Source organism: Zootoca vivipara, chromosome 9, assembly GCF_965207765.1.
Source record: "Zootoca vivipara chromosome 9, rZooViv2.hap1.1, whole genome shotgun sequence".
Lineage (NCBI taxonomy): Eukaryota > Metazoa > Chordata > Lepidosauria > Squamata > Lacertidae > Zootoca > Zootoca vivipara.
Window position 1 is genome coordinate 1,944,018 of NC_142592.1, and position 11,975 is coordinate 1,955,992.

The following is an 11,975-nucleotide window of genomic DNA, read 5'->3' on the forward strand; positions in this document are numbered from 1 at the left end:
TCTTACAGTGCAATCCCAACCATGTCTACTCAGAAGTAAATCCCACAGAGTTGTAATGTGGTGTCCTGTGTATGTGTCACAATTCCAAGGAGCACAGCCTAGGTGCAGAGTTTGTTAGGTGCAGAACTGAGAGTCACAGTTCTCATTTTAAAAATGAGACTACTAACCCTCATAGAAGTGAGCATATATTTGAAAGCATGTAGGAAAAGTGTGGTGAAATCTCATAAACCAGATGGATGGATGAATAAGTCTTCCAATGGCAGGGAAGGATTCCAATTCCCTGAAGACCTCCTTATTCCTGCCTGTGGCAAACAAAGTCAGAGTGCAACCATGCAAAATAGCAGGAATTGCAGAATACATTATTCCATGTAAAAGAAATTAAGTTTAAATTGTGTAAGTTACCGGTATACAAATCACAGAATCCTGTTTTCCTTGATACAGCAGTTAGACTGTGTTGAGCAGAATTTTTTTTTTTAGAGTGCACACAACCCAGGGCATAATGAAATGGCTTGAAATAGAAATTGCCTAAAACAGGCATAGGCAATCTTGGCTCTCCAGATGCTTTGGAACTACAACTCCCATGATCCCTAGCTAACGGGGCCAGTGGTCAGGGATCATGGGAATTGTAGTTCCAAAACATCTGGAGAGCCAAGGTTGCCTATGCCTGGCCTAAAATGTTGGCAACCCTGTTGCATTCTTAATCAAACTTTTCCTGGTCCTAACTTTCATGCATAAAATTAAGTCCAAGTGTTTTATAGTAAAGAAAACCACAAATCCTCCTAGTTGACAACTAATTAAATATAGCTTTGTGGTCATAGATCATAAATTACAACACTAACCAATTAAAGGTTAATGGCACAAGTGATCTAGTAGTAAACTTAATTATTTTCTTTGGCACAAGCTACAGGAAACCATTTGAATCAATGCATCACCTTCAGGGGCAATACTATGCAGTATTTGCTGATAGGCATTTTAGTCAGTGGCAGCGCTGGAATTGTCCCCAAAGTCAAATACCTTTAGACCATCTCAAGCATCTAAACTCGTGCAGAGTGCATTTTTAAATAGATGCTTATCCATAGAGGTAAAATTTTATTGTATAAACGCTATACATGCTTCTTAAACGAGTCCCTTATGATGCTCCAACACAGTTTAGCTAATATGACAAGAAAAGGCTTGTTTCTATTATACAAAGTCTTGATAGTACAAGTTATTAGCAAACACCCAGGGACAAAAATAGTACTAATATCCATACAGCAGCACACACATAAAGTGAAATATATGTTTTGCTACCTACTATGAATGCCTGATCAATACCAACCTGCATAAACCACTTCCATGTACTGTATGTTAAATGTCCGATTGCTGCAGAAAATCAGAAAATCATGTGCTTCACAGAAAATCAGCATACAGTAGTAACATTTTCAACAAACTTCCCCCCATGAAACACAGCGAAACATAAATGTCATGACAATGCTAGTGTGGGGTTTTTATTGTAAGGGCAGGGTGCAGCAAGTGTAGTACAAGTTAATACTGCCATAATACAGTAATTATCACCTAAGCTATGCTAAAGAGGCATAGCATTAAAAATGCAGCTGCAGCTTACAGCAGAGCCAGATGTGTTTACAAACCTAAAATCAACAACTACATAGCAGTCAGTCCGTTGACCTTTCCTACAATACACAGCCATCTCACCTAGAACATCTTATTTTAAAAACAACTGCTAAACTGAAAACTATTTTCCTATCACACCATGTTCCTTTAAACTATATGAGTACTGTATGTTGATTCAGACAAAAAAAATATTTAAAAAATCTGTTTTGCTAATCTGTGTATCCAAGCACTATAAATAAAGAGGGGGGAGGGTATACTCTAGCAACAACAGTTAAGCTACAGCAATGCACTGGGGGGGAAACACAGCCAATCCACTCTGATTATTCTGCTCTTCTTTCTATGAATAGACTCTGCTGTCAGCTTTAGAAGAAAGCATAAAAGTCAAACCATATTTACGCTGTCCTTTTAAATTCCATTGCTATTAATATGTACAGCTGACTCTCCTGATTCCTTTTTGACAGCATGCATTTTGCCCCCCAAAGAAAAGGGCAGTTATAATTGCCACTGTTTCAAAGTAGTTTGTGATCTACGCAATGCAAAAGCACGGCATATTTGAACAGCGCCTTTTCAGGGATTCATAAGACCTTAAAAATCTCAATAGCAGAGTACACATGCGCGCACCCTTTCACCAGCACACCTGCCTTCCCATATACTGGCACTTGCAAATGCGAACGTTAAAATACTGTACTGCATCGCTTCATGCCCTCTGCTTGAACTACCGGTATGTTCCCCAGGGAGTGCTGCCCAGCACAAGTTCCCTCTCACACGGGTATAATGCAGCATGCCTCAAAGGATGCACTAACATGCAAACATGTGATATGCCCAAGTGCCATGGCACCCTTTGGAAACTGAAACACGCACACATGCCAGCACATCCCTCAAATACCGCAGCACATGTACACTGTCCACATGCCCATCACATGCCCAGCAGCACACCGTCTCAGACTTGAAAACGCTCATTTATCTCTCATGGTCAGCTCTGACTGAGCCCCAATTGCTCGTCTCAGGGCGCCAGGCGAGAGCTGGAGGTCTGTGGCAGCACCTGGCTGGTGGCATTGAGCCTCGGAGGGAGAGAGCTCTCCCTTACAGGCCGGGCTGAAGTGTTCCCGGGGCTCCTGAACGGGGGGGGGGGTCCTACGCAAACATAGCAGCATTCCTGCTCCACATAGATCTGGCTTAGGAAATCGCGTGTCAGTTACCGGACAGACAGGGGGCGAGGGCGGACTCTGTCCTAATGGATGTGTGTGTAGCTCGGAGGAAAAACGAGTGTTCTCCTTATCCCAATGCATGGAGTTGCGATTCTGTCAGATTCCTGGCCCTCTCGCCAAGCCCGCCCGCCCGCCCCCACCTCCCCTGCTTGACCCCCAGCTGCTGCCTGCCAGCCCCGAAGAGAGGAGCGGCGCCTGCTTCCTCCCCGCCCGCCCGCCCCCGCTGGTACCCAAACTGGACGGCCCAGGCGGCGGGATGCTGCCTGGCCTCGGGGACGGGTACTTACGTCCCCAGGGTCTCCTTGAACTCGAAGATCTTGCTGATGTCGTCGGCTTGCTTCTTCCACGAGGAGCTGTCCTCGCCGTTCTCCTGAGCCATGGCAGCGGCGGCGAAGAGGAGGCTGAGCGGGAGGGAGGGAGGGAGGGAGGCGGAGAGGCTTTTGCTTTCTCTTCGGCTGCTCCTCCGGCGCTTCCTCTGCTTCTGCCTCGCGCGCCGACTTCCTGGTGGCTGCGGTGGCGCTTCTTCTCCTTCTCCTCCTCCTCCCCGCCGCCTTTCGGCCCTCTGGCTTGGGGTGTCTGGCGCGCCTCTGCTGTCAGTCCAGCTCCTCCCCGACGCTGCTCCCCCTTCTTGCGCCGCCCTCGCCTCTCTCTTCGGGTTACTTTTGTCAGCGGGACAGAGAAACGCACCTCGCGGGCCAACTGCAGCGCTCTCAAGGGCCGGTAGAGCAGCAATAGCAGACGAAAAGAAAACTCAGCACCAAAAGCTAGAAGCTTCGCCTTCGGCTTGCGCGTCAGGAAACCTCGCGCCTATACCCCCCCCCCTCTCTCTTTCTCTCTCTCTCTCTCGTTCCCCTATCGCTTGGCTCTTCTTTTCCAGCCCAGAAGTGAACTTTGCAGGCAGCCCGGAGGAGGGACAGAGAGACCGGCGGCAGGAGAGGAGAGGAGAGCAGCGCGGACTCCCTCGCTCGCCTCAGGCGCTGGCGAGGCTCTGCTCCCTGGCTGCGCGGGGTTTGGGCGACACATTTGGCTGCGCTTGGTTGTTATGGAAATGATTGCCGGGCGGGGAAGCGAGCGAGCGAGCCAGCCAAGCCCCCGCCCCCCGCGCCGCCTCCTCCTCGGCCGGGACGGGGCCGCGCCTGCCTCGCGCTCGCGCTCCTCAAGGCTTCCTGCCGCCGCCGCCGCCTTCGGAAGGACTCGAGACAAATTCGCATTGCAGCAAAGGATTAAATATATATATATAAAGAGACGCCGCGGCACACAGGAGACGCGCGCGCCCTTTCTCGGGTGCTCCGAAGCGGCTCCCCCTCCCCTGCGGCGGGCGGGGGGGGGCACATGCACGCGCCCGGGCGGGAGGGGAAGCGCGCGGCGCGGATCTCCTGTCCTGGGGCACCGTCCGTCGCCCGCGCAGCGGCTCGCCGGGCAACGAGGGGCGGCCGCGGGGCGCCTGGCCTCCCTGGAGGCGCCGAGCGAGACCACCGGCTTCGGCCTTTCTTTCCGCGCAGAAGCTCCGCGGGGCAGATTTTGAACTGAGCAAGGGCTTCGCGAAGGAGCATCAGCTACAACTACAGCCTTTTTCACCGTCCGGAACGAAAGACATAGCAAGGATGTATTGCATTGCAGTATCCATTGCAGAATCGAGGCAGTTAGAAAACTTGAAGGATCTCACAATTTCCTTTAATGCAGTATTGACCCGGTACAGGTTAATGTGGGTTGTCTGCAACTAAGTTCTGCTCAGAGTGGGCCCACTGAAAGGAATAAGCCTGTTCATCATAGAATAGTAGAGTTGGAGGGACCTCGAGGGTCATCTAGCCCAACCCCGTGCAATGCAGGAATTCTGCCCACAGCCATCCCTGGGCTCATTGTGCCGCATTAACTTAAATGATCCTCCTCTGAATAGAAGTCGTGTTGACCCTTCTCCCCTCCGCTTGTCTTTTTTCCTCAGCACAATTCTCACCCTGACTTCCAAGTATCATTATCCCCAATTCTAGCTAATAATTTATTATTCAGATTAATAATTTCTATAGGCTATTAATGCTGTTGTTTTCATTTACGATGTTATAATACCCTAAGAACAAATTACTCATTTGCTCCAGCTCGTATATGGCTGTGTTCACATTCCTGGTTAATGTACACTGTAATGTTAATGTTTTTATTTGTGTTCACATGACCATTATCCAAAATGCATGCATTCCATAGAAACGTGGAAGTCCCATGAAAATAATGTGGGGGGGGATGATGGAAATATGCCCTATGCCTTTCTGGCAGGTAAATCACATGGGGAGCTGAGATGCCTGCAACAATGCCACCCTTTTTCATGAGTAGTAAGCCCTATAGCAGTGGTGGTGAACCTATGGCACTCGTGTCAGCACTGACACGCATAGTCATTTTCGGCCACGCGGCCGCATGCCAAGACCTCACTTCCGGCCGGTGGCAGAATGCCGCCGGCGACGCATCTCTGGGGGCCTTGTGGACTTCCGGCAAGGCAAGATGGCGGTCGGCACGAAACCGCGGAGCTCCTGAAAGTGACCAGCACTGCAGGAGCTGCCAGACGGGCTCACGAGCCTCCGAAACCGCCACCGACCTGACACTGGGGTCCACCAGTGCAGCAACCGGGGAGCTGCCGGACCCCACCCCGATCCGGCGAACCTGATGGACGGCCTCGAGACACTCCGGAGGCCAGAGGAGGAAAAAGGAAGCCCTGGTGCCGCTGCCGCTGCCGCTGCCCCCACAAAAAGGAGGGGGAAAAGAAAAAACAAGGCAAAGGAGAACAGGGGTCCGCTTACTCCATTGCCGTCCCTGTCGCCCCCGCCTCAAGGGAGAGGAGGGGGCCCTTGGAGGAGGGAGAAGAACCCCGACCTCGCTGCTGCCACCGCCACTACCTCGCCGCCATCTCGGGCAGAGAGAAGAGACACCCAAGTAAGCTGAAACCCCTTCCCTGTTGCCCCGCCGCTGCGCAAGCATAGCCGAGTGAGGGGAGAGGTGGGCTGAAGAGGGCCACAAGGAGGCACAGGCCCAACCCAAGCCCACCTCCCCAGCGGCAGACCTGTTGGAGGAAGACCTGAGCCCAGAGTCCCACTGGGAAAGACCTCTGGGTTTTGCCTTATTTTTTTCCCTTTTAATTTTTTTTTAAGGAGAAACAATTATACATTTTTGTTATTTAAACTATAAATATCACGAAATTATGGTTTTTTTCTCAAAGTGACACACCACCTGAGTTATGCTTGGTTTTTTGGCGAATTTTGACACACCAAACTCAAAAGGTTGCCCATCGCTAGAGTTCAGTGGGACTTTCTCCCAGTTAAAATATAGGATTGAAGCCTAAACATACCTGCCAAGTCTCCCGCTAAAAATGCGGGATCAGCAGCGGCGCAGCACCACCAGAAGTTGCGTAGAAGCAACTTCCGGGGCCGCTCTGCCCATGTGTGGGCACCAGAAATAGGGCAAAGCAGCACCGGAAGTCACTTCTGTGCGTGCCTGGCGGCCAACTTGCGCCGCCATGCAGCCACCACCAAGATAGGTGCCGCCATCTGGTCACCACCAGGATGGCCGTCTGGCATGCATAGAAGCGGCTTGATCACTAAAAGTCAGCATGGGTTTCTGAAAAATAAGTCATGTCAGACGAATCTGATCTCATTTTTTGACAGAATTACAAGCCTGGTAGATGAAGAGAACGCTGTGGATGTAGCGTATCTTGATTTCAGCAAGGCCTTTGACAAGGTGCCCCATGATATTCTTGTAAAGAAGCTGGTAAAGTGTGGGCTAGACAATGCTACCATTCAGTGGATTTGTAACTGGCTGACTGACTGAACCCAAAGGGTGCTCATCAATGGCTCCTCTTCATCCTGGAGAGTAGTGACTAGTGGGGTGCCACAGGGTTCTGTCTTGGGCCCAGTCTTATTCAACATCTTTATCAAGGACTTGGATGATGAGCTTGAGGGCATCCTGAGCAAGTTTGCAGATGACACCAAATTGGGAGGGGTGGCTAATACCCCAGAGGACAGGATCACACTTCAAAATGACCTGAACAGATTAGACAACTGGGCCAAAGCAAACAAGATGAATTTTAACAAGGAGAAATGTAAAGTACTACACTTGGGCAAAAAAAAAATGAAAGGCACAAATACAGGATGGGAGACACCTGGCTTGAGAGCAGTACATGTGAAAAGGATCTAGGAGTCTTGGTAGACCACAAACTTGACATGAGTCAACAGTGTGATGCAGCAGTTAAAAAGCCAATGCAATTCTGGGCTACATCAATATACCGTAGCATCTAGATGCTATTCTGTATAGCATCTAGATCAAGGGAAGTAATCAAGGGAAGTAATAGTACCACTGTATTCTGCTCTGGTCAGACCTCACCTGGAGTACTGTGTCCAGTTCTGGGCACCACAGTTCAAGAAGGATACTGATAAGCTGGAACGTGTCCAGAAGAGGGCAACCAAAATGGTCAAAGGCCTGGAAACGATGCCTTATGAGGAACGGCTTAGGGAGCTGGGTATGTTTAGCCTGGAGAAGAGAAGGTTAAGGGGTGATATGATAGCCATGTTCAAATATATGAAAGGATGTCATATGGAGGAGGGAGAAAGATTGTTTTCTGCTGCTCCAGAGAAGCGGACACGGAGCAATGGATTCAAACTTCAAGAAAGAAGATTCCACCTAAACATTACCATGTTTCTCCAAAAATAAAACACCGTCTTATATTTTTTCCCCTCAAAAAAACACAAGGTGGCTTATTTTCAGGGGATGTCTCTTTTTAAATTATGTATGGTACAGTTTAACCTACAAGGTTAAACTGCCTATCACTATGGCTTATTTTCGGGGTATGGCTTATTTTCGGAGAAACGCAGTAGGAAGAACTTCCTGACAGTAAGAGCTTTTCAGCAGTGGAATTTGCTACCAAGGAGAGTGGTGGGAGTCTCCTTCTTTGGAGGTCTTTAAACAGAGGCTTGACAGGCATATGTCAAGAATGCTTTGATGGTGTCCAGACGGGCTTCTGTCTGAATTCTATTTTTTTTTTTTTGTAATTATTTTTATTAAAGATTTTCTTAGGTTACAAAGATAGTGCAATGTCTCATTTTTTTTTTCATGCATCATTTTTACACATCAATTTTAACTTGTTGAGACATTATGAGGAAGGGGGGAAAGAGGTAGGTGGGATGGGGGGTTGGGTGTGGTGGATTGCCGATGTTTCTGTTTTTCTTGATATGTGTAGGGGTTCGGCGTCAGCGTCGTTTGTACAGGTTCTCTGTTGTTTGTTCGTGCTTCTTTGTTGGTGAGAGAGGTCAGGATTCGTCTTAGAATGTGGTTATTCATTCATGGTTGGCTGTGATGATCCTTAATTTCTTGCGTGAGTGGGGGGGGGAGGGTGTTTTGATCAAGTTAGCCACATTGATTTGTATGCTGCCGGTAAGCTTTTGTCATTTTCCTGTTGGGTTGTATAAGTGATGAAGGGGAACCATACTGGGGTGAAGGTGTCTTCTTCTGTTTGTCCCCGTGTCAGTTTCAGCTTACTGGTTAGTTTTTCTAGCAGGGCCGTTTCCCATACAACTTGGTACCATTGGTCCAAGCCCACTCCCGATAAGTCCTTCCAGTGCCTGGCTATGATGCTTCTAGTTGCTGACAACAGATGGATTATAAGTTCTTTATGATTTGCGTGAGCGTTGTTATCTTGAAAGATATTTAGTAAAACCAATTCTGGGGTAATTTCTAGCACTTGCTTAGTTATGTTACAAATTTCTTGCATAGATGTCTTCCAGAATGATTGAATTTTAGGGCACTCCCACCACATGTGGAGGTACGTGCCTGTGGAAGTGCATCCTCTCCAACATTTTGATGAGATTCCTGATCGTATTAGTGATAATTTTCGTGGAGTCAGGTACCATCTGTGAGTTAGTTTCAATGAGAGTTCTTTTCTTTTCATTGATATAGATTTGAAAGGGGGTTTCGACCACATTTTAGTCCATTGGGTAGGGTTGATTTCATATCCTATGTCATCCTCCCATTGTCGTTTTATCTTGTCCAGGGGATCTATGGGATTCTGAATTAGTATCTTGTAAATTGCAGATACCATCCCTTTTCCGTGTCCTTTTGGCAATTGGAGGAGGTTTTCGAAAGCTGTCAGGGGTCTAGTTGCTGCTGGTTTTACAGTTGGGTTGTTCAGAAAGGCATGTAGTTGATGTTGTGCTAACCAGGACATTGGGATGTCTTCTAGTTTGTCCTGTATTTCTTGTGGTGACAAAGGTTTGTTGTCTTTATAAAAGTCTATTAAGCGATGTAAACCTTTGGTTTGCCAAGTCTTCATCTGGAGGTTTTGTGCTGCATGATGGAACAAGGGATGGTAAGCCAGGGGAATTAATGGGGATGGGGTTGGAGATAGTTTACTAGTTTCTGCTTTCCATGCTTTGAACATGGTTTGTGTGTATCTGTTGAGTGTTGTGGGAATCTTCCTTAATTTGTTTGGGAGAAATGGATATGCTGTGGTGCAGATATTTTCAATTGAGTCCCTCTCCAGATGTACCCATTGTTTTGTCTCGTCTTGTAGTATATATGGGATTATATGGCGTATTTGGTTGGCGTTGAAGTATGTTTCTATGTTGGGGATTCCCCATCCTCCTACTGAGGTGGGGAGGTGAAGGTATTTGGTGCCAATCCTTGGTTTTTTATGTGAGAAAATAAAAGAATGTAATTTTCCCTGCCATTTGCGAAGTTGGGTTGGGGGGATCCAGATTGGGAGGGTTTGGAATAAGTATGTCAGTTTTGGGAGGGTGACCATTTTGACGATGGCTATTCTGTCTGAAAGAGTGAAACTCATACTGTCCCATTTCTTTAGGTCTTTGTTTATTTGTCGCCACATGGGCTTGTAATTATGGAGGTATAATTTATTGAGGTTCTTGGTTATTTGTACCCCTAGATATCTGAATTTGGTATGACAAAGTTTTATTTTGGTGATATTAGTAAGTTCTTTTTGGATATGGGGAGGGGTGTTGAAGCACATGGCTTCTGATTTTCCAAAGTTTACCTGTAGGCCCGACACCATTGCAAATGTGTTGAGTTCTCTGATTAGGGAGGTTGCTGTATTTAATGGGTCTGATGTTGTGACCATCAGGTCATCTGCAAAGAGCCCTAATTTATAATTTTTGCCTTTTATTTCCACTCCCTTGATGTCTGTGGCTGCTCGGATTCGGATTGCTAGGGGCTCCAAAGCTAGGATGAATAGGAATGGAGACAGCGGGCATCCTTGTTTTGTGCCTCTTTGAATTGCTATGGTGTTTGAGTCCATATTATTAATTCTGCATTTTGCTGAGGCTTGGGAATATATTTGTTTGAGGATTTGTAGGAAGTTGGGGCCAAATTTCATGTTAGTTAGTACTGCTAATAAGTATTTCCACTCCAAGCAATCAAAAGCTTTGAGGATATCTAGGGACATAATTGTCAGTGGAAGTTTAGTTGCCTTACTGTGGTTGATTAAGTTTAGTAGTTTCCTGATGGGGTCTGTAATATTGCGACCAGGGACGAAGCCAGTCTGGTCTGGGACTATTAAATTGCCTAGAAAGATTTTTAAACGATTGGCCAATATTGATGTGAATATCTTGTAATCCTGATTTATTAATGAAATTGGGCGGTAAGATTCTACTTTGAGGTTGTCCTTTAATGGTTTTGGGATGGAGACTATTTTAGATTGATTCCATGTTTTGGGAATGAGCCCCCCTTTCATGATATCATTGAATAGGCGTATCATGTAGGGCATCAGGGGTTCTTTGAATTTTTTATAGAATTCTGCCGTGAAGCCGTCTGGGCCCGGGGCTTTATGTGGTTTCAAGTTTTTAAGGACCGTATCTATTTCCTCAGGGGTGATAGGGCTGTCCATAAATTCCTGTTCCTCGTTGGTTAAGGTGGGCATGGTCAGTTCTGCCAGGAATTTTCTAATTCCCTCCTCAGTTGGGTTGTGAGAAGTGTACAGATTGGAGTAGAATTCTGCAAATTCAGAGGTTATTTCTTTCGGGGAAAATGTCACGTTGCCGTCTTTTTTGGCGATGCAGTGTATTTTTGTTTTAAGTGCTTTTTTCCTGCATCTATTTGCTAATAGTCTGGAGTTTTTCCCTCCATACTCATAGAAGCGCTGTTTAGAATATAAAATATTGATCATTGTTTTGTTGATTTCTAAGGAGTCTAATTCTCTTCTCTTTTGTTCTAGAAGTTTAAGTAGTTTTTTGGAACCTGTTTGTTTGTAACGTGATGAGAGGGCAATGATGTCTTGTTCTATTTTGTTAATTTTTGAAGAGGTTTGTTTTTTAAGGAGTGCTTTCTCTTTTATGCAAACTCCTCTGGTCACCGCTTTCATAGCGTCCCATAAGAGGGGGGTATTTATATTGTCTACATCATTCTCCTTAAAATAGTTTTGGAGAGTTTTTGTGATACTTGCTCTAATTTGGGTGTTTGTGGTTAGAATGGGACTGAAAGACCATGATGGAGTAGTTTGCGTTTCTTCACCTATTTTAACAGTGACTTCTACTGGGGCATGATCTGTGATTTTGATGCTGCCTATGTTTGTTGATTCTACCAAGGGGATCAGACCCTGTGTGAGCAGGATGCTGTCCAGTCTGGACGTTGTACCATGACGTCCGGACTGGAATGTGTGGGTGATGTCTCCCGGGTTGTGTTCGCCCCAAATGTCATAAAGACCCCTGTTTTTTAACATTTTTAGTAACTTGTAAGAAGCCTTAGTTGTTTGGGAGGGAGGGTTGAGGAGGGTTGCCTGTGAGTTTACAGGATGTGTGTTTTCCAGAGTTATGCCCTTAATATTTAAGTTAAGGTCGCCTCCTAGAATTGCTTCCCCCTCAGAGAAAGAAAGGAACTTGTTTAGTGTTTTTTGAAAGAATTCAAGTTGTCTCGAGTTAGGGCCATATAGTGAGCCGATTGTCAGTTTAATTTTGCCATCTAGTATTCCTTTAATGAAAATGAATCTACCTTTTTTGTCCTTTAGGACTGTTGTGGCGTTGAAATTTAAGTCCCTACTAATTATTACAGCTACTCCGCGGGCCTTTCCTGAGCCTTGTGCTACCCATTGTTGACTAAAACGAGGGTCATTCAGGAGTTTGTTCCCTTTGGGTGGGTTGTGTATTTCTTGTAGGAAGGTGATGTGTGGTTTCATGGTAT

General features: G+C 46.4%; 1 protein-coding gene across 2 annotated transcripts in view; it reads right to left on the reverse strand.

The window, feature by feature from the left end:
• The window catches only part of CAMK1D (calcium/calmodulin dependent protein kinase ID), a 162,062-nt gene extending 158,122 nt beyond the window's left edge, over window positions 1–3,940 (reverse strand). The window contains exon 1 of one of the 2 annotated variants that reach the window (XM_035127659.3): window positions 3,107–3,940. In XM_035127659.3, coding sequence (XP_034983550.1) covers window positions 3,107–3,198 — 92 coding nt within the window. In that variant the 5' untranslated portion in view covers window positions 3,199–3,940. The remainder of the gene's footprint in view (window positions 1–3,106) is intronic. The other variant, XM_060279482.2, reaches the window with a different exon arrangement.
• Between the last annotated feature and the right edge of the window lie 8,035 nt (window positions 3,941–11,975).